This window comes from Molossus molossus, unplaced genomic scaffold (genome assembly GCF_014108415.1).
Source record: "Molossus molossus isolate mMolMol1 unplaced genomic scaffold, mMolMol1.p scaffold_m16_p_14, whole genome shotgun sequence".
NCBI classification, from domain to species: Eukaryota; Metazoa; Chordata; class Mammalia; order Chiroptera; family Molossidae; genus Molossus; species Molossus molossus.
Genome location: NW_023425349.1, coordinates 52,708,396 through 52,735,511, shown reverse-complemented (window position 1 = coordinate 52,735,511; position 27,116 = coordinate 52,708,396). Strand labels below are relative to the sequence as shown.

The 27,116-nt window shown below is 44.5% G+C and overlaps 1 protein-coding gene across 3 annotated transcripts in view; it reads right to left on the bottom strand.

Annotated features, from left to right (window-relative positions):
* The window catches only part of DOCK8 (dedicator of cytokinesis 8), a 209,001-nt gene that overhangs the window by 52,948 nt on the left and 128,937 nt on the right, over positions 1 to 27,116 (bottom strand). For all 3 annotated transcript variants that reach the window (XM_036261842.1, XM_036261841.1, XM_036261840.1), the window contains 10 exons: positions 26,408 to 26,525; positions 24,709 to 24,779; positions 23,514 to 23,652; positions 19,446 to 19,547; positions 15,678 to 15,773; positions 14,777 to 15,011; positions 12,096 to 12,260; positions 10,438 to 10,607; positions 7,141 to 7,236; positions 3,854 to 3,949 (listed from right to left, as the gene is read on the bottom strand). In XM_036261842.1, the coding sequence (XP_036117735.1) occupies positions 3,854 to 3,949; positions 7,141 to 7,236; positions 10,438 to 10,607; positions 12,096 to 12,260; positions 14,777 to 15,011; positions 15,678 to 15,773; positions 19,446 to 19,547; positions 23,514 to 23,652; positions 24,709 to 24,779; positions 26,408 to 26,525 (1,288 nt within the window). The remainder of the gene's footprint in view (positions 1 to 3,853; positions 3,950 to 7,140; positions 7,237 to 10,437; positions 10,608 to 12,095; positions 12,261 to 14,776; positions 15,012 to 15,677; positions 15,774 to 19,445; positions 19,548 to 23,513; positions 23,653 to 24,708; positions 24,780 to 26,407; positions 26,526 to 27,116) is intronic.

The following is a 27,116-nucleotide window of genomic DNA, read 5'->3' as shown; positions in this document are numbered from 1 at the left end:
ACCGGAGGACACTTTCTGATGGGGACTGAAGTCACTGCTACCCTCGAAACGACAGTGAGGAGGAACGGGAAGACGTGTCCCTCCTCTCTGGATTTCAAGAGGAAGTGGGGGGCACAGAGTTTCCCAGGAGCAGTTCCGTGGATGCTAGCTGGACACGTGACCATGACTGGGAAATTATGAGTGAAATTATGTTTTGAGTTCTGTAAGACTAACTTGTTTTATATATATTTTATTTTCTCAAGAACATAGTTTATTTATTATTTCAAATAAAAAAGATAGTGTGCATATTAGGGAATCCATCTAGTACTTTTGCATTGAATGTTAACAACAACAAAAAAATCTCTAGATACCTGATATATATATATATTTTAAATATATAAACATATATACTTAAATTAAAAAATATATATCAAAATAAAAACCGGTGGGTCCGTTGGTGATTGTATTATGACTATACAGCACCAGCTCAATGCCTACCACAATTTTAAGTCAAGATCATGCTTATTTGGGGGACTTTTTCCCGGGACCAGGAGATCTGTGGGCCCACACAGCTCCCTCGAGGCTGCGCCCTGTCCCTGTTGGCAGTGCCTGGGGCAATGAGGAAGTCTGAAGGGAGGGACTGGGAGTTCTGGTGGTTGGGTGCCCACCCCCTGAGGTCATTTTTATGAATGTGTCCAGGCTGGTCAGAGAATTGTGGCAAAAAGAAATGACTCTGGAAGTTAAATTGCCCACATTTGTCTGAAGGCGACCCCCTAGGTCAGGGCTGGAAGAAGAGGAGAGAAAGACAGTTGTACGGGAAAAAATGAGCCTCCTCCCAAGAGCTATCTGGGAGGGCTGCTTTGCACTGACGGCAGATTGCTGCTTCTGAGTGCAGGACTGGCGATTTCCATAAGCACCGGGGCACAGAGAGATTAAAAAACCACGAAACGTTGAATTAAGAAGAGAAGAACAGGCAGATGGGCTTTCTGTTTCATGTTATAAGATAATGCCACGGCCAGCTTGGGGAAGACCTCAGAACATAGAATCTGAAAGCCCAGTGTAAGAACCACAGTTTCTCCTCACTGTCAAGTCCTTTGTGGCTCAGGACACATGGACGTGTCTGCACCCCACAGAGTCTCACACAGTTTGTGAGAGGACCTGGGTGAGGGGTGGGATCTGGACCCCATTTCTGTCTGACAGAAGTGTCTCTCACTCTGCTAACAAAGGACCTAGGAAGACAAGGCCTCTTTGTTTGTGGCTACCCTGATCCTGATTCTCTGCAAGCGTTTAGCACTCACTGTGCTATCTGCCTCCTGCCTGCTGCGTCTGGCCATCCTGCAACCAAATAAATAATTCTCACAGTATCATCCTTCCAACTAATGGGCTTTTCCCAGACTGCCAGCAACTTGCCAGCTATGTGTCTTTTGCATCTCCAGAGGGAGCACCTAGTAGAAATGTTAGCAGATGCCTGGCTCATTATTTGTAGGGTGGGGTAAGGAAGGAATATATTTCCCCCCATATTGGCCTTTGTGACCCATTCAAAGCAGGGGAACCTCTAAAGAACACGTTGGTGCAGAAGTTCATGTCCTAGGTAAACTACGTCACCCACTCACTGCTGGGCCCCCAGAGTCTGGCTCCGTGGTTTACAGAAGCATAGGGATTTATTCATTAGCAAGCGTGACGTTCACGAATGGAGTGTCTCCAACAGCTCCGATGCTGAAGTGGTTGTTCATTAACACAACTGAAAGGTGTTATACCTCCCAGGTTGTTGGCTAAGTCCAAGAAAGAGGTCCTTTCTTTCTGGTCAAGATTCTTGGGCAAAAAAACCTGTTTTGGTTTTTAAATAACTTACTGGGCATCCATAAAGCAAATGCACCAACAATGCACGGAGGACGGGGTGCCCTGTCTGAGCAGTTTCCTTGCGAAGTTCTGGCTGGGGCTGAGATTCTATTTGCCTCCGTTCCAGCCCTTACATCCATTTCTGGCCCCTTTCTGCCTAGCTCTGAGCCTTGGGAAGCTGATCTCCATGGACCACACCTTGCAGGCCTCCTTGGGGTTTTGGTTGCAGTTGGCCAATGGAGGTACCAGCAAGGGATCAGTGGGCGGGAGAACAGAGAAGTCCTGGTATTTGTCTACTCCATGCCGTCATGCCTGCCCCAGCGTGGTTCTGGCAGTGATGACATTTCTCTCAGACTCCAGCTCCTCTCACGAGGTCCTCTCCTCTGCCTCAGTCTCCAGCCCTGTTGCTATGCTCCCTCCCTTCGCTTCTTTAGAGCTAGAATAACAGCTCCCAGCACTTGCTGCTTCCTGGGTGCCTCACCAACCCTCGTCTGCTCTGGGCCCTCACCAACACCCTGGGCAGTCCCTCCAGTAAGTGCGTTTCTGTTAACCCTTCTGAGTAACGGCAACACTGTCCCGCCAGGACCCCGACAGACTTGGGTTACGACGTGCAGAGCCCTGGGTAAAGGTGTCTTGAGGGGTCTGCGTGCTGACCAATCTCCTCCATGTGCTCAGACCCCCAAGAGCTTTCTCTCCAACTATTGCATCTGTTTAGCATAAGGGCTCTAAGCAGGAGAAGAACTATCAGCTTTAACTTTTGCCTTCTCTCCTGGGCCCACCAAATCCCAGTGAATAAATGCTCAAAATCACAGTCAATTTTCACCTTTTCCCTGGTTCTTAGCTCCCAGCAGTTAGGGGCAGCAAAGATTTGAGACTGTACTTTGAAAAGACACCCATTCCTAACCCTAATTCTCCTGGTTGTCTGTACATTTTTACATAGTTGGTATCTGCATTTTTTAAATACCTTTTTCATTTAACATCATTTCAAATGCATCTCCATTTATCAACATTGACAAAATAGTTATTGTTATTGGCTTTATGGTAAAATATTTTTACTTCTAACAATAATTTAACAAAATATAGGTATTACTGTTATTCTTTTTATTTTAAATTTAAGATATATGCTGTACTTCTGCTTTTCTGTTATAAAACTGATAGAAGTTGTAGGGTAAACAGATTTTCAAGTTTCATTCCCCCCACAACAATTACTTGGTGCTTGTATGATACCAAGCCATGTGCTGGGGCTAGAGCTAGGATAACGAGGAAGACAGACCTAAATCCTAGAAATGTAATACAAAAGACAGAGAGGCAATTATAAATTGTGATACATGCTAGAAGGGAAATAAATAAGGGGTTTAGCAGGAGAATAACAGAGTGGAAGACATGTTGCAGGTTCAGACAAGGCCTCTTAGAGGTGCTGACATTTAAGCTGAAACCTAAAGAGAAGACCCAGAAAAGTATGTGCATGGTGGGGATGGGGGCGGATTTGGAAAAGCCTTTGAGGCTCACAAGGCCTTGGCATCTTCAAAGAACCAAAAGGGAACAATGTGGCTGAATGAGGGGGACACGGCCTGAGATGCGTCGGCTGGAGATGGAGGTAAAGAGGGTTACACGAGGGCTTTGGGTGCTTTCCTCCTCATGCCCTGAAATCGGAGGGGTTTTAAAGAGGAGAGTGACATTGTCAGCTCACTGTTGGGAGCCCTGTGCAGAACGGACAGGCTCAGGCAAAAATGAGTGCAGGCCAAAGAGGAAGTCGTCGCAAGAGGCACCTGAGGCGGCTTGGCCAGGGAGCAGGTGGTGAAGATGGTGAGAACCGAGGTGTTGGAGGTAGATTTTCAAAATTGAATCCACAAGATTTGGTGGAAGATGGGCAAGGGGTGAGAGAGAGTACATTTTTAAGGATCGTTGCCAGGTTTTCAGCGGGAGCAACTCGGTGGATAAAACGTCCATTCCTAATATGGGACACTTCACTGACTTTCTGCAATGTGCTTTTCATGCCCCGCGGAGCACAGACATAAACATGCAAGAATCTCACCAGAAGCTCAAAGAAGAACCAGGCGTACTTGAAGACTGTTTCTCTCACCATTCCAGTGCTGACCACCATCTGCAGGGCCAGCTCCTCGTGGAAATGCTAGACAACAAATACACAACACACATTACGTTCATGTAATGATAGTCTGAGGGTGAATGCTTTATATCCCAACACCTCTTCTCTTCTTTACCAATTGGAATAGCTTGTCAGTTACTGACCTGTCCTAGATGTGCTGGACCACAGGTGCATGGCAAAGTCAATACTGAAATAACCTGAGCTTGGAGGACATTTCGCAGGCGGGGGAAGGCTGGTGGCAGCATCCCGCAGGAGAGCCGGGTTTGCAGGACAGGCCTCAGCAGAGCAGGGCCTCTGCATTCTGGGGCAGCCGTCGGAACTGGGCTGGCTGTGTTTTTCCTTTCAGATCCTGCAGCAAACCTCTGTGTGCAAGGCATTCCTCTCTTTGCCCTCAGTTTTCTCACCCATGAAATCTGTTGTTGGTTGGTAGCAACAGTTCTTACACTTGACTGTGCTTCAGGACCCCCTAGAGGGCTTGTGGGGCCCCCGGCTGCTGGGCCCATCCCCAGAGGTTTGGATTCAGACCCAATACGTCTGGGGCAAGACCCGAGAATGTGCATTTCTAACAAGCTCCCACTGGTGCTGCTGGTCTGGGGACCTAAACTTCCTTCCACATGGGACAGTTCTTGTTTATATAATCCTACTGCGGCTTTTTGGAAAATGTGGTGGGTTGGGTTTACGAGCAGATCCTCCGCAGTCAAATGCAGAGTGGTAGCAGCCTGAACATACAACTAAATTCTGACGTTCCGGGGCCGGATGCACGGAAATTCCTCAGCAACCCTTTATGCCTGCACCTCCCTTCCAGTCATCTGGCCGCTGGGGAGCAAATGCAGCAGAGAGTGATTGCTACACCTTTTGTACCTTCCCCATTCCCTAGCTTATCTGGCTGCTTGTTAATGCTCTGGACAACAGTTTTGATGGAAGAAGTTCAAGACTGAAGGTGGGTGACCAACTCATCTCAGTCTGCCTGACACTGTCTTAGTCTTACAATGAAAGTCCCGCATCCCAGGGACCCCCGTTGTCCTGGGCAAACTGGGATGGTTGGCCAACCTAACTAATGACAAAAATAGGCATTTTCTATAGATTCGATTTATGTAATGACCACAAAACTTATAACAAAGGCAGATGAGCTAATTTTTTTTTTAAATCACTCTGTGCGTAAGAAAGCCAAAACTATTTGAATGCCCCAAGACCACACCCTAGGGTATTGGCTTCTGTGGCAGGTAAGCTTTGAATTCAACACCTAAAGCAAAAACTGATTATACAAAGATTGCCCTTGACCAACTTTTAAATTACCCACAATGCACAGTATGCATGCAACCCAATTTACTAAAGCTTATGTACATTAACATTTGAGAGTTACTCAGCTAAACTAAAGGGAGACAAATGGAAAATCTATGTGCAGATGTCTGGGGATTCTAACTACTTACATCCCCAACCAGTTGCTGACTGGGGAATGCTGAAGCTTGTCAGGGTTCCCTCATTCTGCCAGACGAGTCAAACCTTTATAATCTTAATACACATGAATACATCTGTTTGCTGCTGGAGCCTTAAGTGAAGCTTTCCCACCTGGGACAGCAGCCGAGGGTTAATCTAGTAGGTGGTCTTAAGTGTGCACGTGATGTAACGTGGCTACACATGGATCTTCCCACTGTAGCAAGACGACGCTCCCCGGGCTTAAAGGGAAAATAGGTCAGTCTGACTGTCAGAGTCTTATGGCAAGAAGAGATTAGAGAAAGATAAACTGCTTCTTAAAGAATTTATGCTGCTTACTGTGCAACATTATTACAAGAACACCTTGCTCTGGAGGTAATAGAAAGTAGCTAAGCAGCTAAATCCTGTCTGCTCATTTAGTAAGAAAACACACCAGCTAAATTTCCCTCTGAGGTGAAATGATTTTCTTCTGGTCATTGAGATCACCAGAAACCAAGTTTAAAAAAGAGCAACTGCAAAACAAAATAATGACTATGCCTAGGAGAAATCAGACCCTGCCTTGAGGTTGTCAGGCTGTGGCAAAATCAGTTTTGAGAAGGAAAATGGTACTTGTCACTGCAAAGCTCAAAGCTTAGTTTTAGAGTGAGTGAAAAATTTATTTTCAGCACCTACCTGCATCTTCCTTCACTTCTTTCCCAGTGAACTCCTGGACCTCTCCCCCCAATTTTTTTTTTAAAATCCTCACCCGAGGACATTTTCTCGTTTTTTGTTCAGATAGAGTGGGAGGGAGAGAGAGAGAGCAAGAGAAACATCGATGTGAAAGGGACACATCGAGTGGCTTCCACCCGCACGACCAACCAGGGCCGGGGACAAACTGCAACCGAGGTACATGCCCTTAGCGGGAACCGAACCCGGGTCTCTCGGGACCACAGGCTGACGCTCTAACCGCTGAGCCAAACCGGCCAGGGCCTCTCCCAGATTTACAGTGCCTGGATGACCACAGTATGCAGTCTTGCAGGGCCTCCCTACGATTGATTTTCCCCTCACCTGGTCCCACAGAGTTATGCCGAGGACACATCTTCCTGAGGTGTCAGCTGTTGCAAACGGCTTCCACCTTAATAGAGGTTTTAAAACACACTCAAGACCTTAACTTAGGTAGTTACTATGATGCTGAGACTCTTGGGTGCATGGCAAAGGAGAAAACTCAGGACAGACAACTTTTTCCCTGCCAGTTCTTAGACCACATAGACAGTGACTAGGACTGGAGAATTTTGTTAATATTAGGATTCTGGTGAGCAGTTTAACTGCTTGTCAAGTCTCTGAACTCAGGAAAGGCTGATTAGAAAATATTACAAGGAAGCATTCCATATTCATTTGATATATATAGTATTAAAATAAATGATACCCTATTAATGCCATTCACTTATGTTGAGGATGAATTGTCCCTAGCTCACCTTCTCCTAAAAAAAGCTAACGCAGTGGTTTTCAAAGTGTGGTCCCTGGACCAGCATCAGCTAGGGGCTTATTAAAAATGCAAATTCTTGGATCCCACATCAGATCTACTGAATCAGAAACTCTGAGGGGGTCCAGCAATCAGTTTTAATAAGTCACTTAGGTATGTCTGCTGGAAAACCACTGAGTTACTAGGCAATTACATGGTCAAAAAATGGGGGATCCAAATATGTTCGTGTGTGTGTGTGTGTGTGTGTGTGTGTGTGTGTGTGTAGTGTGGGAAAGCAAGGCACCGGCAAATATTATCCTCACACTGCCCTACTCAGTACCTTTTTGCTGGTTGGCCTTGGAGCTCCGGCTGCACTCGGAACATCACTGTTGCCAGAGCCATAGTAAGACATCCGGTTGCAGGTGCGGTCAGCAGTCTGAAATACACAAACCATGACTCAGCAGGCAACCAACAGAGGTTCACTGGGAGGATGAGCCAGGGGCCTGGAAATCTTTACCTTGAAATTAATTTTTAATGTATTTCCTACTTTTATCCTGGTTACTACTTACAAAGGTAAAACAATTGTTTACATCAAAACTAAGCAAAGGAGGTAAAGTTACACCTAATCCTACTTGCTCCTGAGACAACCACTGACAACTGTTGGGTAGTAACCTGCAGTGAAACCTAGTTAAGTACCAGGGGGTGCTTAATAGTCCCTTCAACATTCTCAGCCTGTGACTATTGGGAGAGCAGGAAAAAATGTGTGGGAACAGTGCCTCTCTGTGGGTTAGCATGGTACTGTACCTAGCCTCCTCAACACTGTATTTAAGGAATTGTCAAAAGCTACTTGGGACAACTTTTCTCCCCTTGCTTCAAAACAGTTAGAAAATTCTTAACCCAGTCCACATATAAATTAATTATTTTCACCTTTATTAAAGAAAACCATTATGATTAAGGCTGTCAGTAACTGTAGATCACTCTTCTCCCGAGCAATCAGAAAATGGTATTGTTGAAAGGGACCTTAATGTGAGGTTGAACCACGGTGTGCTGGCAAATGTTTAACAACCTGCTCTCGGGGGTGGAGGGCAGGGACTGAATCACAGTATTTGATCATTTTTGTGCTGCAGCTTCTTCGATCATGGCTGATTCCAAGTTAACATGACATCACCGAGCACAACACTGAGAAGAGATGGGCAGCAGCAAACCTTTAAACAGATCGACAGACACAAATAATCCCAAGAACACAGATAATAGTTAGATGTAGTAGAATAATTAGGAAGGGATGAGGTCTGCACTCCCTTTGGAAAGTGGAATACTTTTAGATTTCCGGACAAGTTGCAAAGGTGGTAGAGCTCTAGCACCCTGTCCTTCAGGTTCCACTGATGTTGATATATTACACAACTAGGGTATGTTTGTCAAAACTAAGAAACTAACATTGTCACATTACCATTAAGGAAACCACAGACGGCCCTGGCCAGTTTGGCTCAGCGGTTAGAGCATTGGCCTGTGGTCCGGAGAGACCCGGGTTCGGTTCCCGCTAAGGGCACGTACTTCGGTTGCAGTTTGTCCCCGGCCCTGGTTGGTCGTGCGGGTGGCAGCCACTCGATGTGTCCCTTCCACGTCGATGTTTCTCTCTCTCTCTCCCTTCCTCTCTCTCCCTCCCACTCTATCTGTACAAAAAATGGAAAAAAAAAAAAAAAAATATCCTCGGGTGAGGATAAAAAAAAAAAAAAAAAGGAAACCACAGACGTTATTTAAATTTCTCCAGCTTTTCTACTAATGTCCTGTTTCTGTTCCAAGATGCAACCCAGGAGACAATACTGCATTTAGGTTAGCTGTGCTTTTCATATAACTTATTTGTTATTTTGTATCATTTAATTTTAAATAATGTCTGTGTTTAACAACTGGTTCCAAAAAAACCCCCAAAATTTAACAATTAGCTCTTCAGAACAGGTACACGCCAGCTTCAGCACCTCCCTGGGTTTATTTGTAAGTCAAAAAGGGTAGGATATCAACACATTCCTATGGTGCAAACTATAGATCGTCAGAATCTCTGGGGGCGGATCCAGTGTTTTTGGAAGATGCATAGCTGATTCCTAAGTTCAGCCAGGGTTCAGAGCCTCTACAGAGATGAGGACATGGCCCAGGGCAGGAACCGACTTGCCCATGACCACAAGGCTAGCTGGTGTCAGAGTCGACCCAACCCTGGTGTCCAGATCCCCTTTATCACAACATACTGTCTCAAGTGGGTGGATTTTGTAAGGAGAACTGCCCAAACCTAGAGTTTGATATATCTTCATCAGGGAAAATGATCTTACTCTAAAAGCTTAGCCACTTTGAGGCCATAGATAACTGGAAATAAAATTCAGACCAAGAATTCATGGTAGCTTTGTGAAAAACAAAAACAAAAAAAACCCTACTGAATTACATACTTTAAAAGGGTGAATTTTATGGTATGTGAATTATATCACAATTTAAAAAAATTTCCAGTGAGAGACATTCTACAAAATTCCTGACCAGGGCTCCTCAAAACATCAAGGTCATCAAAAACAGGGAAAGTCTAAGAAACTGTCACAACCAGGAGGAGCCTAAGGAGACATGAGTAAAAATGTAATGTGGTGTCCTGGATGGGATCCTGGAACAGAAAAAGGACTTTAGGGAAAAACTTAGAAAATACGAACTTTAGTTACTAATAATAACATATCAATATTGGTTCACTAATTGTGAAAACTGTACCATTATAATGTGCAGGAAAACTGGGCATGTGGTATACAAAAACTTTCTGTACTACACTCACAATAGTCTTATAAATCTAAAACTGTTATAAAATAATATAAAGTTGATCAAGGAAAAGCCACAAATTCATGGCAGGAAACACAATATAGTGCAAGTCACCAGCACTCTCAAGATCTCGGTTTTTATTTGTAAAATGTGGCTTTGTTCTTTGGGATTATTGTATGGGATTATCTATCTATCTATCTAATCTACATCTATATCTATATAGATATTTTTATCCTCACCCGAGGACATTCTTGCATTTACCTTCAGAGAGAGTGGAGGGAGAGAGGGAAGAAAAGAGAGAGAGAGAAACATACATGTGAGAGAGACACATTGAGTGGCTGCCATCCACACGACCCCAGCCGGGGCCAGGGACAAACTGCAACCGAGGTATGTGCCCCTAGTGGGAACTGAACCCAGGACTCTCCAGTCCGTGGGCCAACACTCTAACCGCTGAGGGCGGGATAATCAATCTATAGTGTTAATGAATGCAAAAGGCGCATATGAAAAAACAAACCAAAATAAAAAACAACCTTTCTAGGCATCAAAAAAAGTTAAAGCTAATTTTTGTCCCCTCGAAAATAAAATTCATGATATTCCTTGACTTCTTGTGGCTAAAACTTCCTGCCAGAGTGAACTCACCAAGCAGACCCTCAAATACAAGTCTTGGCTCGGCCTCTTTCGAAAAGGCTTCAATCACTTCGGAAGAAAACAACATTAACAACTCTAAAACTGAGCAAGAAAGCATTTGACCAACACAGTGGGCAGCAGTCATGGCTGGTCTTGTGTTGTTTCTACAAGTGTTTGTTAAAAATAAAACAAGCGTGCATCACTCTCCAGGGTTTGACATTTTCCCTACCTTTGAGGACATGATGCTCTTCACCTCCTCGTCTGCTGCGGAGTGTGTCCCCGTGAGGTCTGGGTTGCTGCTGCTCATCACCCGGGCCTGCAGCAGCTTCGAGCTCACAGCGGCAGCAGAGGTGCGTCCGTACGTGTGGTAGCGAGGGTCAGGGAGGGAAGTGGAGCCGCCTGCACCCCATCAGGTATTGACATGTCAACAGAAAGGGGGTCAGAGTCACTTACGGAGCTCGAGAAGGAACTGAAGAGGGATGGGGCAGAGAGTGGGATGAAAACCTACTAGGTTAGGCCTTGGAATCAGGGTCTTATTATCCAATGTGCAGGGAAGGCCAGGGAGGCAGTGATTTGGGGTAAGTAGATAGGATGTCGGGCAGCAGGGGGTGGGGAGAACCGCCATAAACTGGAGACACAGGTGTCACCCAAAGGCGGGGCTGCTGCTCAGCTCCAGCGATGACCACTACGGGACCCTGCCCTCAGGGTCGACAGGGCTTCTGCCTTCCCAAGACAAGCTGGAAATGTGGCTATTTTTTTATTTATTAATATTTAAATGATGACAACTTTGTAAGTGATACAGGAAGGTTTTCTAAGATCTCAGAACCCCAGAAATCATCTGAACCTTAGGAAGATAAGTGTATACTAAATATATTGATGTTTTTCACCTTTAAGTATTTACTTGTCTTCAAAATAGATTATGAGGGTCTGTGATATATTACCAGTATTTAAAAAAAAACTCAATTGAAATTGCAGGTTGACTTGAAATGAGGCTGCATGGACTAATAAAAAAGCCAAGTTTCTTCTTTAGGGCCAGGGACTTCGAGAGCTTGTGGGTGCTACCTTTTATTTATTTATTTTCTTTCTTTATCCTCACCCGAGGACATTTTTCCATTTTTTTGTTAGATAGAGTGGGAGGGAGAGAGAGAGAGAGAGAGAGAGAGAGAGAGAGAGAGAGAGAGAGACATCGACATGAAAGGGACACATCGAGTGTTTGCCTCCCACACGACCCAACCAGGGTTGGGGACAAACTGCAACCGAGGTACATGCCCTTAGCAGGAACCGAACCCGGGTCTCTCGGGACTGCAGGCCAACGCTCTAACCGCTGAGCCAAACCGGCCAGGGCGGTGCTACCTTTTATATCACGCTGACCAGAGTTCTGTTTGAGTACTACCTATGTCAATCATTAAAAGTGGAGAAATAAATTGTTATTACTATTTCCAAAGTGTTACTTGGGGGAAATGAGAAAAGGGATTTTATTTTTTATAATGAGAAATTCAGGAACCAGTGCTTATCACTACTATCAAATACATATTATGTTCCTTATCACTGTTGTCCTAGAATCCTGGGCAGCTGCCATCATTTCCCCACATCTTACAGAAGCGATCCCAACCGAAGCAGAAGTTGCCACCTGGGCAAAGACCAGGGAGGGATTATCACACGGGCTGAAAAAATAAGTGCTTAGACTATATAAAGAAGGATGGAGACAGGAAGGAAGAGAAAAAACTAGAAATAAACTTTGAATTTTAATATTCATGTCATATTTGGGTCATTTTGAAAAGTAAAACTTCACTCTCATGCTTTTCGCTGTCTCGTGAATGCGGTGGCGGTGGCGGTGGCGGTGGGGCGGGCGCCCCGCCGGCAGATCCCACCCTGAGGCAGCGCTACCTGACTTGGGCAGGTCCTTGTGCAGCTCGGGCAGGCGGAAGACATAGTGCACGTAGGAGGCCAGCAGGCAGTTCCTCCCGTGCTGGTCTTTGCTCAGGTCCTTGCTGTTGTGCAGACTGTTGGCGATGGCCACCACGGACTCGAAGGCAAACTGGGAGAAGTTGGCTGAGGAACCAAGATAAGAATGGGCAGCTTCACAGATGGTCCTTAATGAACCCAAGCAAACGTCCTCCAGGGCCGTGACTGGGGGCCGTGACTGGGAGCCCTGACACTGACCCGGAGAACTGGGCTGGTCATGATGGCCTGGGGCGGAGCGACAGTCTCGGGAAGCTCCAGCATGCGGGCTCTGCTTACCGCCCACCACTTCACACTCCCTCCCTCATTTTCCTCCTCCCCCAGCACTGTGGCTTTTCATGACAAAGATATGACACTGCCCAGACATCCTTCCCTGTCTAAACCAAGATGTGAACTGGTGCTACGCAGCGGGGTCAGCACTGATGGCATCAGCATCACCTGGGAGCCTGCTCGCAATGCAGAACGTCAGGCTCCTCCCCAGACCCACTAAGCCAGAATCGGCAGCGTCACCGGATGCCCAGGTGGTTCTCGTGCACACTATGGTTGGACACGCACTGTTGCATCTTCGTGTACAGATTAATGTAAAAATGTATATACGTGATGTCATTCCCCATAGTGGACCTCTGCAGAGGATTGGCTTTCCATATCCACTCTCTCGTTCTGGATCCGGCTCCCCTCCCTCCACAGTTTGACTCCACTCTACTTATCCAGCCTTGGACCCTTTTCTGCTCAAACTCAACTTCCCTTAAAATGAGGCACTGATTGCATAATTCCCATCAACTCTCTGCTATTTCTCATCCCTGCGATTTCGCTGACACTGCTGTCCTCACCTAGAAAGCTCTTCTTGCTCCCACCACAAAGTCACACCAACCCTTCACTGCTCAGCACAACCCCCTTCTCCACACAGCCTTTGATGCCACTCAGGTCTGAGGTGACACCATGTCACAAGGTTCTTGGGCTGTTTCTGGTGGTCAATCCTGTCTTTCTGAGCAGGCTGGAAGCCCTCCCGAGAAAAGTGCATGTCTTACACTTTCTTGTCTCTCCGCTGTTTCAGCCATAGTGCCTGACATAGACAGGTCTAAATAAATGGCTGTAGTCTAAATGCCTCTATTTATTCTGCCTGTCCCGACACCCAGTTGTCCCCATGACAAGGTGGCAACTTGCTATGGAGAAGAGGCTCAAAATATATGAATGAACATTTTGTCGAGTACATAGTCTATATTATATAGCTGAAATTTACAAAGCAATGTGCCATATATGTGGGGACACAGAAAGACATCTAGGAGGGTAGAGGTCACTGCTCTGCAGGAATCTAGCTGGAGAGGTGACAGCCACAGGTATAAAATGCAGCCTACAACACAGGATGTCTTATCTGTGGGACCACAAAAGATACATCCCAGGATAAGGTGCCAACCAAGGGATTAAGGAGACATGCTCTTCCTTGGCTTACGAGTCAGCAAGCACCCCCCCCCCCCCGCCCCCATTTACTCGTATTCCATAGCCCCTGTGCTCTTTACTTCTTTCCTCTGCTTTTCTAGTTCTCTGCTTTTGCCACTCTCATTTCACTGTCCCCATTTTGGCTCCTTTCTCTCTACCCCCTCCTTCAGGGTCGTTTCAAACACCATCTTCTTCCTGGGGGCCTCCTTCACCCTCCCACATGGATGTTTTAAGGCCTCCTCTCCCCCCATACTTGGCTGTGCCCTTTTGCGGGTTCTTGGCCTGTGCTGCTGCTCTTCACGATAGTAAGGCCTCCGAGGTCAGATATGCTCTCGATTATTACTGAGAAGCTGCTAGCACAGCACTGGGAGCACAGTGGTGCCCAGAGGACATCTGCCTGACGCACCAGCACAGGACAGCGTAAGCCCAGCTGAAGTGTCACAGAAATGCCCTGTAGCAGCCAGTCTGCCCCGCAGGAGTCAGGAGACCACGGGACCCATGTCTTACATGACATTATTGCCATTGGAAGGTTCACACACTGTATTTGATGTTAATTCGTTAAAAGCAAGCATTTAAAATATACTGTAAGTCAGAAGGTAGATAAGTGGTTGCCAGGGGCTGAGGGGAGGGGGAGATGGGGGGTGACTGCTAAGAAGTAAGGATTTCTTTTGTGGCTGATGAGAATGTTCTAGAATTGGATAGTAGCGAGAATTGCACAACCTTGCAAATACGTTAAAAACCATGGAATTGTACACCTAAGTGAATTTATGGTATGGATGTTACATCTCAATGTACAAAAGTGATCACATTGCATTTCGATTTCCTTCCATTTAATATGAGTTATCTTGTTCTTTTGAAACATTATATTTCCTCATTGGAAAAAAAAAATCTTAGAAATATAAGAATTCCATCAACTACTAGGAATGGAATTTAAAAGAGCCTCTAATCATTCAATACGTTTATTTTAAAAACTACGATTTTAAGCATCCGGTCTTAATTTCTCTTTTAACATCCAGGGAGAGTAAAAAATGGCACTGGACTGGGCCTCCCTTGGACTCACACCATCAACAGAAAGGAAGATCACCCTGTCCCAGATGCTGGGATTTCTGGAAAACCGTGTTTCCTAACACTGCTCCCCTCCCCGCGCCCCCCTCCTTCCAGCCTCCCACCTGTCTGGCCGGCGATGACCATGGGCTGCACGGACAGCTGGAAGAGCTTGTCCAGCACCAGGTGCAGGAAGAGCACGAGGGGCTCCAGGCGGGAGGAGTTGAGGCAGATGATGCTGAGCTTCAGCTCATGCTCCAGCGTCGTCTCGCTGATCTTCTGGTCCAGCACGCGGATGGGGAAGGTCACCTGGCTCTCCAAAGAGTGGCAGAGAGTGAAGAACTTCTCCAGGTGGTTGTCCTAGGAAGGCAGACAGCAGGCCTCATGGGTCTTATCCCATCAAGGTTCACCAGTGGGTTTGTAAACACAATCAAATAGCTCCTTACAGGCAGAACCTCTTATCCTGTGTTTTAGACCAGACGTTCTAAGACATGGGTGTGTCAGACCAAAGTTATGAACCGCTCTGTAGAGTGGTGTGCACAAAGCAGAACCTCTAAATAATGATGAACCGAAGAGGAAATAATTGGGATTCTGACATATTCTGTAAGCAGAGGCAAGCGCATCAGGTAAGCACACACGGCCCAAAAGGGGTCTACACAGGCGCCAAACCCCAGCAGTGGCAGGAAAGGAGGGGACGTAGATGGGGGAAAGGCTGGCAAAATGGCAGAATTGCAGAGGGAAATGAGCTAGAGGCTCCATGTGAAGTCTCCTCCTATAATTAACAGTGGGGGACTGGGTTCCTTCATTCAGGTGTTCAACTTTTTCATCAGGTCTTCCCACTTAAACAAAAATTAAACCTGAACAAGCTTGTAACATCCCCATAAAGAGCTAAAGGTTACTTTTGGTTTATCCATGCACAAAAATTTTCATTGGTCTTTTACTAGACTGTCCTTAGCAGGTCCTCTGCTGCACCCCTATCTTCATCGTCGGCCTTCTGGCTCCGATGTGGACCTTGATGTTCCTTACCTGGGTGTGAACAGAAGAGACAGCTTGCACTTCAATATTAAATACTCCCTTATGTCCTTCAGCCCACTTAATGGGAGGATTCTGTAAAGGGACTTTCTGTGTTAAAGGGAAAAAAAAAAAGATTAGCAATTTTATCCTCTTTTCTGATTACTAACAAGCACAGAGAAGCAATTTGACTGTAAATGTCAGGGTTATATAAATATAAAACTCCCCAGAAAAACGAATAGAACTGGCCTTGAAGTGAGAGCACCTGGGTTCAAGTTCAGTTCTGCACTGAACTTGTTACTTTTACTTTGACAAGTCAATTAAACTCTCTCAGGCTGAAAGGAGGGGTTTGAACCCAGTGATCGGTGTTTGAGCTCCCATCCAGCATTGATAAATCCTCAATTGGAAGACTTGAAATAAAGTAATACCTCGGTGATTTCCCCATTAATCAGGAATGTCCGGACAAAGTGAAGAGTATCTTTACACAATGTAACATTTTAATGCTTCTGAGTGCCTGCAATTACTTTCCCTTTTAACAACAACAACAAAAAAATGTTTCTAAGGAGAAGATCTGCTAGGCTCCTGATTTTATTAGTTTAAATGACTCTTTTATACCATTTATGTATCATATATCTGCATAGTCCTAAGAGGCTATTTCTTGCCTTAAATTCCTATGCAATTATCTTCCTCAAGAGACATCAGACAGCGTGGGGGAGAAGGGCCTAGCCTGACACAGGCACGTGAGTGTGCATTTTGCATCTCTTGTACTTGAATGGCAGGAAGCATGCTGCAGGTGCAAGGGTAAGAGGTGTGGACAGGGTGGGTAATTCCGGAAATATCTAAGACAGGGTCACAAACTGGGGTCAAAGCTGGATCCATCCCACAGACAAGTTCTGTGTGGCTCAGTGTTAGAAACTTTTTTGAACTAATTGCCAACATTTGAAAGTCAGAAAATGTCACATGAAAGTCTATTTTTCTAACTTCTGTTGAGAACTAGAAGATATGAAGACATTGGGCTTGCATCCCAGAATGGCACTGATCTGTGGCGTGGAGGAGCAGCTGTGACCTTCGGCGAGCAATCTCCAACATGGACAGATCATTAATGACTGCCAACTCCTGGGGACACTGGAGTCTGCCATCCACGATCTAAGCAGCACTGTCCACTAAAAAATATACTGTGAGCCACACATCATTTAAAATCTTCTCGTAGCAACATTAAAAAAATAAAAAGGATGTGTGATAGTAATTTTAATATCTATAGCCTAAAGATTGTTTATTATATTTAATTATACATTATTGAATATATACCCAATATAGCCTAAAGAGTATTATTTCAATATGTAATCAATATAAAAATTTTGAAGGATATATTTTACATTCTTTTTTTCTCCACTAAGTCTTTGAAATTAGATTTGTATTTTATTTTTATTTATTTATTTTTTTCCTCACCCGAGGACATTTTTCCATTTTTTGCACAGATAGAGTGGGAGGGAGAGAGAGGAACAGAGAGAGAGAGAGAGAAACATCGATGTGAAAGGAACACATCGAGTGGCTGCCACCCGCACGACCAACCAGGGCCGGGGACAAACTGCAACCGAGGTACATGCCCTTAGCGGGAACCGAACCCGGGTCTCTCGGGACCGCAGGCCGACGCTCTAACCGCTGAGCCAAACCAGCCAGGGCTAGATTTGTATTTTATACTTACAGCACATTCTCACTTGGAGAAGCCACATTTTAATAGCCACAGGTGGCTAGTGGCAACTATATTGGACAGTATAGGTCTAAGCAGCGGTTCTCAACCTGCGGGTCGCGACCCCTTTGGGGGTCGAATGACCCTTTCACAGGGGTTGCCTAAGATATAACAGTAGCAAAATTACAGTTATAATGTAGCAACAAAAATAATTTTATGGTTGGGGGTCACCACAACATGAGGATCTGTATTAAAGGGTCGCGGCATTAGGAAGGTTGAGAACCAAGGGTATTAGGAGAGGCTGCGGGTATATCTATAAAGATAACTTAGTGCAAGAAGGAGAAAGCAAATCATATTTCCTTCTGCATAGAGTATGTTGCTTGATATGCGTTATTTCATTTAAGGTCCACAGCAACCTTAGGGGTAAGTATGGGCCAGGTTTCACCCTTGAGACGCAGAGAGGATAAGCAAGTCACCCACGTTCACACGGCCAGGGAGTGGCAGAATCTGGATTTTGGATCAAAATTTGTCTCTAAAACCCAGGTTTGTCCCGCAGCTTTAAAAAGATGATTGCAGGTTCTAGGAAATTAGAATGTGCATGATGAAAAGGTGGTTTTGAGGGCATAAGAAGGGACTGACTGTGTGTCCACCATCAAGACTATTCAGGGAAAGTCTGTGAACATACTCAGGTTGATCTCAGGTGGGTCTGAGGAGGGCAGCTTTGGTCTAAAGCCAGGGTCATGCCTGTGGCCCAGGGCAAAGAAAGCTGTTTTCTCTGGAGAAAAACAGAATAGCCTGGGGATAATGGATGGGTAGTCAGAGTAGGAAAGAAAATTGACTAGTAAGGTTGGAACTAAATAAAAATATCTGGGAAATTCTTCAACTTGAAAATTACAAATGCACAACCCCAAAAGAGATGAAGGGGGATCTACAGATTAAAAGAGTCTTAAAAGACAAGTCAACCAATAGCAATATATGAACCTTATTTGGTTCCTGATTAAAACAAATAACTATAAATAAAAATATGACATTAATGTTCCCTGGCTGGTTTGGCTCAACAGTTAGAGGATTGGCCCACAGACAAAAGGTCTTGGGTTCAATTCCCATTCAAGGACTCATACCTGGGTTGCAGGTTCGATCCCTGGCCCTGATTGGGGTTGTGCAGGAGACAACCAGTCAGTGTGTCTCTCTCACATTGATGTTTCTCTCTCTCTCTCTCTCTCTCTCTCTCTCTCTCTCTCTCTCCCCCTCCCTCCCTCCCACCCTCCCTCCCTTCCTTCCACTCTATAAAGTACAAAAAAAAAAAGAGACATTAATGAGATAATTGGAAATTTGATTATTGATTGGATGTTTGAAGACATTAAAGAATTATTAATTTTATTGTGATGGTTAAATAAAAAGAGCCTATATGTTTGAAGATACATACTAAAATAGATATAAATAAAGTGCTATGATGTCTGGGGTTATCTTCAAAATAATACTATTGAAATAAACTTACAGCAACCAGACTGAGAATATGAGAGCTGGAGCTGGTGTGGTCAGAATGGAGAGTCCACTGGGCTCCCTTGGAAAGGGTGTACTGGAGCAGAGTGGATGGGCGACAGGCAGTGCAGGACACCGGAGGAGGGAAGGACTACTGGCATTGGCAAAGGAATAACCCCCCCTGTCCATCTGAGGACAGTGACGGTTGACTCAGGAGAAACTGAAGGAATCTAGCCTGGGAACATTTATAAGGATCCGTGCCGAGAGCAGCTGTTATCCAAGTGGGCTCTGTTTGCCTCCCCTTTCATAATACATTTTTCTGCGAATCCCTTTTTGTAGGTAACGCAAGGTAATGCTGCCTTTGGCACAGGCTGCACTTACTAAACGTTCTGAATTGGTGATGTCTAACTGAAAGCGTTTTCATGGCCATTTGTTTTTCCCATCCTATCAGAACCATGTGTTCTCAGAAAACACCGTATGTTGAGAGAGGACTGTGCCCAAAAACATGCTGAGCATCCTCAATCCTGTTTAAGGGACAGGGAAGTGGATCTGGGAAGGGGGCCCAAGACCATGGCTGGACCAGAAACAGCTGATGCCAGCTTGCTGATTACCTCTGCAGAATGCATGGAGTAGTTGGGTGGCAGCTTTTCCAAGGCAACTGGGAGACAGTAGGATCCAGTTTGAAGACGTTCATTTAAGAGAATTGGCAGCCACTGAAACAGATGATGTAAAGAATAAAGTGGAATTTATTACTACGTATAATTCTGGCAATTTGTCTAGCTCACAATAATCAAATGCAACTAAACAATGATTAGATATCGACCAGGACTCTTTTTGGCTGTAATTTCTGCCAAGTTCTTTGCATTTTAAATTCTGTGAGAGCTCCTGAGATGGTAATATCAATGATTTACTGCTTTCAGAGCCAAAGTAGTAGCATTTTTCTTTAAAGCCAATGTTTGTGTGTGTTTGAACAACATCAATATTTATGTTAACTTTTATATTTTATATATTTTAAAGAAATAACTATTTTTTTCTTCTTAGAGAAAAAAAGAGCTAGTTTTATATAAGGGTGAGCAAAAGTAGGTTTACAGTTGCAAGTACATGAAAAAGCTTCTTCTTGTATTATTTATTTATTATTGCATTATTTTCCATACGAATTGTAAACCTATTTTTGTACACCCTACATGTGAAGCATAGATATAAAACTTGGAAGTTATAGATATTGCAATGCTTAAAAAATTGTTTTTAATACTAGTATTTATTCTAAATGCATGGTAAACAAATATATAATTATATAGTATATATATTCCAATGATACATTTTTATATCAAACAACCCTCTGTAATGAAAAAAATGATATATTCAAACGATAGCTTTAGAGACACAAAAAACTTGAGAATGGACACTAAAACTGTAAATATCACAATACAACATGCCCTGTATCTCAATGGCCAATGCCTAACACACTTTGAAATATCACTGAATTCATAGGTTTTATTTCTTTTAACTTTAAAAAAATTATTTAAATAATTTTTTATTTTTCAATTACAGTTGACATACAATATTATATTAATTTTGGGTGTACACCCCAGTGATTAGACATTATATCAGTTACCAAATGATCATCCTGATAAATCTCGTACCCATCTGACATCATACATAATTATTATGATATTATTGACTATATTCCCTATGCTGTACTTTACATCCCAATGACTATTCTGTAACAACCAATTTGTACTTCTTAATTTCTTCACCTTTTTCACCCATTCCCCCAACCTCCCTCCCATCTGGCAACCTTCAAAATGTTCTCCATATCTATGAATCTGTATCTGTTCCGCTTGTTCTTTTATTTTGTTTTTTAGATCCAATTGCTGATAGATATGTACTTATTGCCATTTTAATGTTCATACTTTTAATCTTTTTTCTCCTTCTTCTTTAAGAAGACTCTTTAACATTTCATGTAATGCTGATTTGGTGGTAGTGAACTCCTTTAGTTTTTTCTTGTCCAGGAAGTTCTATCTGTCCTTCAATTCTAAATGAAAGCATTGCTGGGTAGAGTAATCTAGGCTGTAGGTCCTTACTTTTCATCACTTTGAGTATTTCTTGCCAATCACTTCTGGCCTGCAAAGTTTCTTTTGAGAAATCAACTGACAATCTTATGGGAGCTCCCTTGTAGGCAACTAACTGCTTTTCTCTTGCTGCTTTTAAGATCTTTCTTTGTATAAACCTTTTGCATTTTAATTATCATGTGTCTTGGTGTGGGCCTCTTTGGGTTCATCTTGTTTGGAACTCTCTGTGCTTCCTGGACTGATATGTCCATTTCCTTCACCAGGTTAGGAAAGTTTTCTGTCATTACTTTTTCAAATAGGTTTCCAATTTCTTGCTCTCTCTCTTCTCCTTTTGGCACCCCAATGATGCGAACGTTGGTATGCTTGAAGTTCTCCCAGAGGCACCTTATATTATCCTCATTTTTTAAAATCATTTTTTTTCTTTTTGTTGTTCTGATTGGGTATTTTTTGCTTTCTTATATTCCAAATCACTGATTTGATTGTTGGCTTCATATACTCTACTGTTGATCCCTGTAAATTATTCATCATTTCAGTTAGTGTATCCTTCATTTCTGACTGGTTCTTTTTATGGTTTCCATGTCTTTTTTATGCTGTTGGGGTTCTCACTCAGTTCATTGAGCAGCCTTATAAACAGTGTTATGAACTCTGCATTTAGTAGATTGCTTGCTTCCATTTTGTTTAGTTATTTTTCTGAAGTTTTGTTCTGTTATTTCATTTGGGACATGTTTCTTTGTGTCCTCATTTTGGCAGCCTCTCTGTGTTTGTTTCTATGTATTAGGTAGAGCTGCTATGTCTCCTGGGCTTGGTAGAGTGGCCTTACGTAGCAGGTGTCCTGTAGGATTCAGTGGCACAGCCTCCCTGATCACCCAAGCTAGGCACTTAAGGTATGCTCCCAATATGTGGACTGTTATATACCCTCCTCTTGTAGTTGAGTCTCAATTGCTGTTTGCACATCAATGGGAGGGATTTACACTCAGGCCAACCAGGATGCAAGGACTGGCTGTGACCACCAACCACCATGGAAGAGCAGCTATGCAGGGGCTCATCTCACAAAGCAGGACTTACTTCAAGCAGCTCTCTGGGGCCTGCTGAGTCTTTGAGTGTGTAGCTTGTGGGAGTGGTTGGGTGGTGCTTTGACATGGTCTGAGGTTGTCCACCAAGTGCTAGTTTTGAGGCCTCCTGGGATTTACTGGCCAAGGTCAGCTACTGCCTGTGTTCTGCCCAGGGCCACCTGGCATGAGCTACAAAGGGAACTGCAGATGGCTGCTACTTGCACTGGCTTAGAGGTACCCCGGCTAGGCCAAGCTGTGAATCAAGGCTAGCTGTTGCTAGTGCTACGCCTGGGACCACTTAGCAAGAGGTACGAGGCATGCTGAGGCCATATGCTGCTTGTTTGAGAGATTTTAGGAAAATATAAAGCATGAGCCAAGAGAGGTTATTATTTTTTTGTTTGTTTTTTAATCTTCACCCAAGGATATTTTTCCACTCATTTTTTTAGAGTGGAAAGGAGGGAGGGAAAGAAAGAGAAACATTGATATTAAAGAGACACATCGATGGGTTGCCTCGTGCACAATGCCAACTGGGGCTGGGGATCAAACCTGCAACCCAGGTATATGCTCTTGACTAGGAATCAAACCTGAGACCCTTCAGTATTTGGGCTGATGCTCTACCCACTGAGCAACTGGCTAGGACAGGAGAGGCCATTTGTATGGAAAAGCCACTGGAAACAACTTGGATGAGTCTGCAAGTTGGGTGGGGAGGATCTGACAACGGAATCGGTGCGGAGGGTGAACAGTGACAGCTAGATTGATGGAGATTCAGATATGGCGCCAACCTGCCACTTCTGAGTGGGGAGGGCTCAGAAAAGGAGTAATGGTCTCTGCTAGCACTTAGGTCTGGGAAAGAGATGTCCCTCCAGCTCTTGCCCTGAATGTCCCTGGTGCTTTTTGAGCTGTTGCCCAATTGCTGGAGCCCAGAGGGACTGAGTCCGAGTAATTCCCTGCATGGGCCCTGTAAGAGGAATGTCAGGGACTCCAGGAGCCCTCCATCTCACTCAGCCACAGTCCCTGTTGGCTTTTACACCCAGAAGCCACCAGGACTTTTCTTTCTGGCACTGAACCCTGGGCTGAGGGAACTAGTTTGCAGCTGGGACCTCTGGCTCCTCAGGGGGACTTCCACAGCCGAGATATCCCTTCCCATTTGTATCTGCCACATGTGGGTGTGGGACCAGCTCATTTTGCATCTCCGTGCCTCCTACCAGTCTCGATGTGGCTTCTTTAAATCCCTAATTGTAAAACTTCCATTCGGCTGGATTTCAGGAGGTTCTGAATGATGGTTTTTCTGTAGTTGTAATTTTGATGTCGCAATGCTTTTTAAAAAAAATAAATGTGTGTTCTTTTAATATCTATCTCCCACTAGCTTTCCATTTCTGAAATCTGTCATTTCCTAAGTCAAGTCATCTCTGCTCTTTGCTATAATCTGGTTTGGCACATTCTGTTACTTGTGACAGGAAAAAAGCAATTGAATAGAATTTAGTTGTTTATCTCTGCAGGGACCTTGGAGGCACCAAGAACTGCAGTGTGAATCGGTAAGTTGAAAATGACTCACTGAATACCCCAGGAGACTCTCTATGGAGGCACCTTGCTTCTGCTGACAGCTGATGTGATAGAAGGTGAACAGGAGGTGGTGATTTACTGTGAGCTTGGCAGGGAGCTTAATTTTCACTTCTTCATAGAAGTCTGGAGACCTGTTTCAAAAGCACATGATACACATATAACTTTAGCAAGAATGACAACTTCTCTGACTATAAATTGTAATGCAACAGACCCTTTACTCCTCAGAGTTCGTCTGCTTTGGTGTTTTGCTTTTCATTTTACATTATTCTGCTCCTAAGGTGGAGGTCCTTGAGACCCAGCACATGTCACTGGATACACTTCACTTACATAAGAGCACTCAGAAACTAAAGACTTTAGGGTGGGTGTGGAGGATTTCCGCACACAGTGGAAAAATCCAACCACTTAATTTGAAAAGGGGATGAGGTTCGGTGTCCTGCTATGACCTCCTTTTGAAAAATCCCTACCCCAAGAACAGACAGGCACATCAAAGGATTTGGGAGAACCAAACGATGAGGAGGAAAAGGAACCCGATTTTACTGAATTACAAAGTCCCAGGTACTTGACCGAGGGCTTCCTGTGCATTATTTATTTGCTCCTTATCCCAACCCAGGAACGTGGGTTCAGAGGAAGATTTAAATGGGCCAAGGTTATCAGGCCAAGATCAAACCCAAGTCTGTATGACCCTGTACAGATTTCCCTCTCCTACCTGTAATCCAGACGTTATTATACAACTCAATTTACCCACATAATAATGAGTGTTCCATTTCCCCTTTGGTCAACTTAAATTTTCTTAAACAAGGTGGTGGCACGGGTGTGGAGTGGTGTATAGAAGACGAGGAGAGAGAAAAAGGGCAGTCGGGTTTTGCTTCTGGGCCCCCCAGTATCTCAAAGCCAGTTAAGAAATGTGTTTCTTTATTTAACACCATAAAACCTCTCTGTATCATACTAGAATAGAAGGCTCCAGAGAAATCAAAACGATATGAGGTTCTTGACGATATGTTCTTCTCGCAGTCTTAGTTAATGGCAAACATTGTGCATCTCCAATCACGGAACTAGCATGAGTTTCCTCTGTCCCTGAGTCCCTGAATTATAAACAACCATTGGAAGGAAATCACCTAGGGGACTCAGAAAAGCCAGCAGATGCTGATATAATCTTGGCCTATGTTAGAACCCTGAAATATACTTACTTATTATGGTATGTGATGGCTGTGTACACTTCTTGCAGAAATTCAGGCCCACTGGATTTTCCGAAGATGACCTGTTCACCAATATAGAAAGGACCACATTAACAGTGATATATGGGTGTATCAAATCAACCTTCATCAGCCCAACAGGATGTTCCATTCTCATACAGCTATATTTTGTAAATTAAGAATGCTGAGTTCTAACCCGGACGGTGTGGCTCACTGGTTGAGCATCGACCCGTGCACCAAGAGGTCACCGGTTCGATTGCCGATAAGGGCACATGACCAAGATGTGGGCCCAATCCCCAGTGGGGGGCATGCAGGAGGCAGCCAATCAATGTTCTCTCTCATCGATGTTTCTATCTCTCTCTCCTCCCTTCCTCTCTCTCTAAAATCAATAAAGAAAAAAAAAAATAAAAGGAATGCTGAGTCCTATAACTAGCCTGACCACACAGATGCAAAAGAAGTGTTTACAAAGGGTAAAAATGAGGCCTTAAGGGATGGTATTAGTGACCAAGGGCCACAGATTTGTGAGACTGGAAATCCAGGGCCCTGTCCACCCTGCCTTATTGCCTAGAGGTCTACAATTTTGGACAAAGTCACATTGTTTTGCCCTCAGTTAAAGATCCCTGGTCATGGTTCTTTTCCTTCCAAAGGCATGGGCCTGGTCACTGGGATGATCAGGACCTTCACTGTCCACATGTTTATACTATTTAGAAAAAGACACCTCTTGGGCCTGATTCAGCACTAATGGTACATGATTTGACAAGTGGACGCCCCTTTGGGCAAAGAGAAAAGGGCCCTTTCTACTAGATGCAGTAATCCCTGCAGGGTCGCAGGGCTTGGTGAGGAGAGAACAGGCTGGAGTTGGGCGCCCTCATCCCTGGTTGGTCACATTCGGGATCTGCACAGCTGTACCTGGCAGCGCTGGCGGACTTGCCATGAGCCAGATAGAGAGAACTGGGGAGTCCTTCTCTAGCATCTCCTTCCCACCACCACTGCATGGGGAGGGTAGGTGAGACATTAGGAGGATGGTTTAAAAAAGAAAAGGAGATATCTGAAGACTGGAACAGTGGAAAAAAATTATTTCAGTAGGAAGTTATAGTAATGAAATTCTATAACTTATAGAAAATAGTAATAGCTAACTACCCTTTTCATTTATGGTAGATAGTTTAAAAATACAAATGCTGGCATTTTGGTTTCCTTAGAGAACACTGCATGATGTATTTATGACTTGATTTATACTTTGCCTCAGGATGAGGATCCAGTCCCCAAAGGTGTTGAGGTGGCATGTGTTCATTATTCCCGGGCGTCCTGTACACCTGTCTCTCCATGTGGACTGCGGCAGTGACATCTGGACGTGCAGCAAACAGGGGGACACACAGGACCCGTCTCTCTATTTCTCATGCTGTGAGGGTGGCGTGGACTTTATGACATTTTTCAGTCCTCTACTATAATCTGCATTTCCAAATTTCATAGCTCCGTATGGAATAAGTTAGAACAGGAGACTTTCAGTTTTGACTGACCCTGTCTCCCCATCGGCATGCTGGGGCCAACACTGGACTACTCTGCACATGCTGAGTTGTGCCGTCCTGAATAGACATGCTCGGCACGCCCACGAGCCCCGGATTTTGTCCGTGGGAATGGACGAGGGAAGTTCAGCACACCCTGGTGGGAGGCAAATGTTTATTTCCCTCTTTACCGGCATGGCGCTGCTAGCATCCTCTCCACACATGAACTGGATCTTTATTGTAATGTTCCGGGCAGATGCGAGTTTGTTAGTGAAGTTCAGCCTCTGTGGGTAGACATACAGAAGGTTTCTGGAAAAGAGAAGATGGAGAACCAGTGAATAAGGCCTAGAGCTTATTTTAACCAATCAAGAGGGGATTTTTCTGAAGGAGGTTTTCCTTTCAGAAGTGGATTCTTTTTGGAGGAGCGAGGGAGCTACTGCTGCTCCTTCCTCCTCTGCTGCAGTCATCTGATCCTAACAGACAGTGTTCTTTGTTCTGTTGCCTGTAAAGGAGTATCTGCTGCAGCTGAGAGAGTTTTAATGTCTTGGTTGTATTTGTTTATTTTTCCGGATATATTTTCAGAAGGGGAATTGCTGGGTCATCATTCTGCTCTGTTTCAGTGAGGATCATCTCAGCATGGCAGGGAGGGCTCGTGTGTAATTTAGTCCACCCATGAGCTCTGCATCTTGGGGGCTTCGTTCACCTGGCCGTGCTCAGTGACCAGAGAATCTACATCTACACCCTGAAGCTCAGCATTGCTCTCTGCATGTTTAAGCAGGCGCAGCAGAAATTCAGCACCCTTCGGGCCACCGACCCTGCGTCCAGCCCCTCTTTGGCCTGGACACACCTACCACTTCCACCATTGTGATGGCAGAATGGTGCACATAGTCTCTGTAAAGT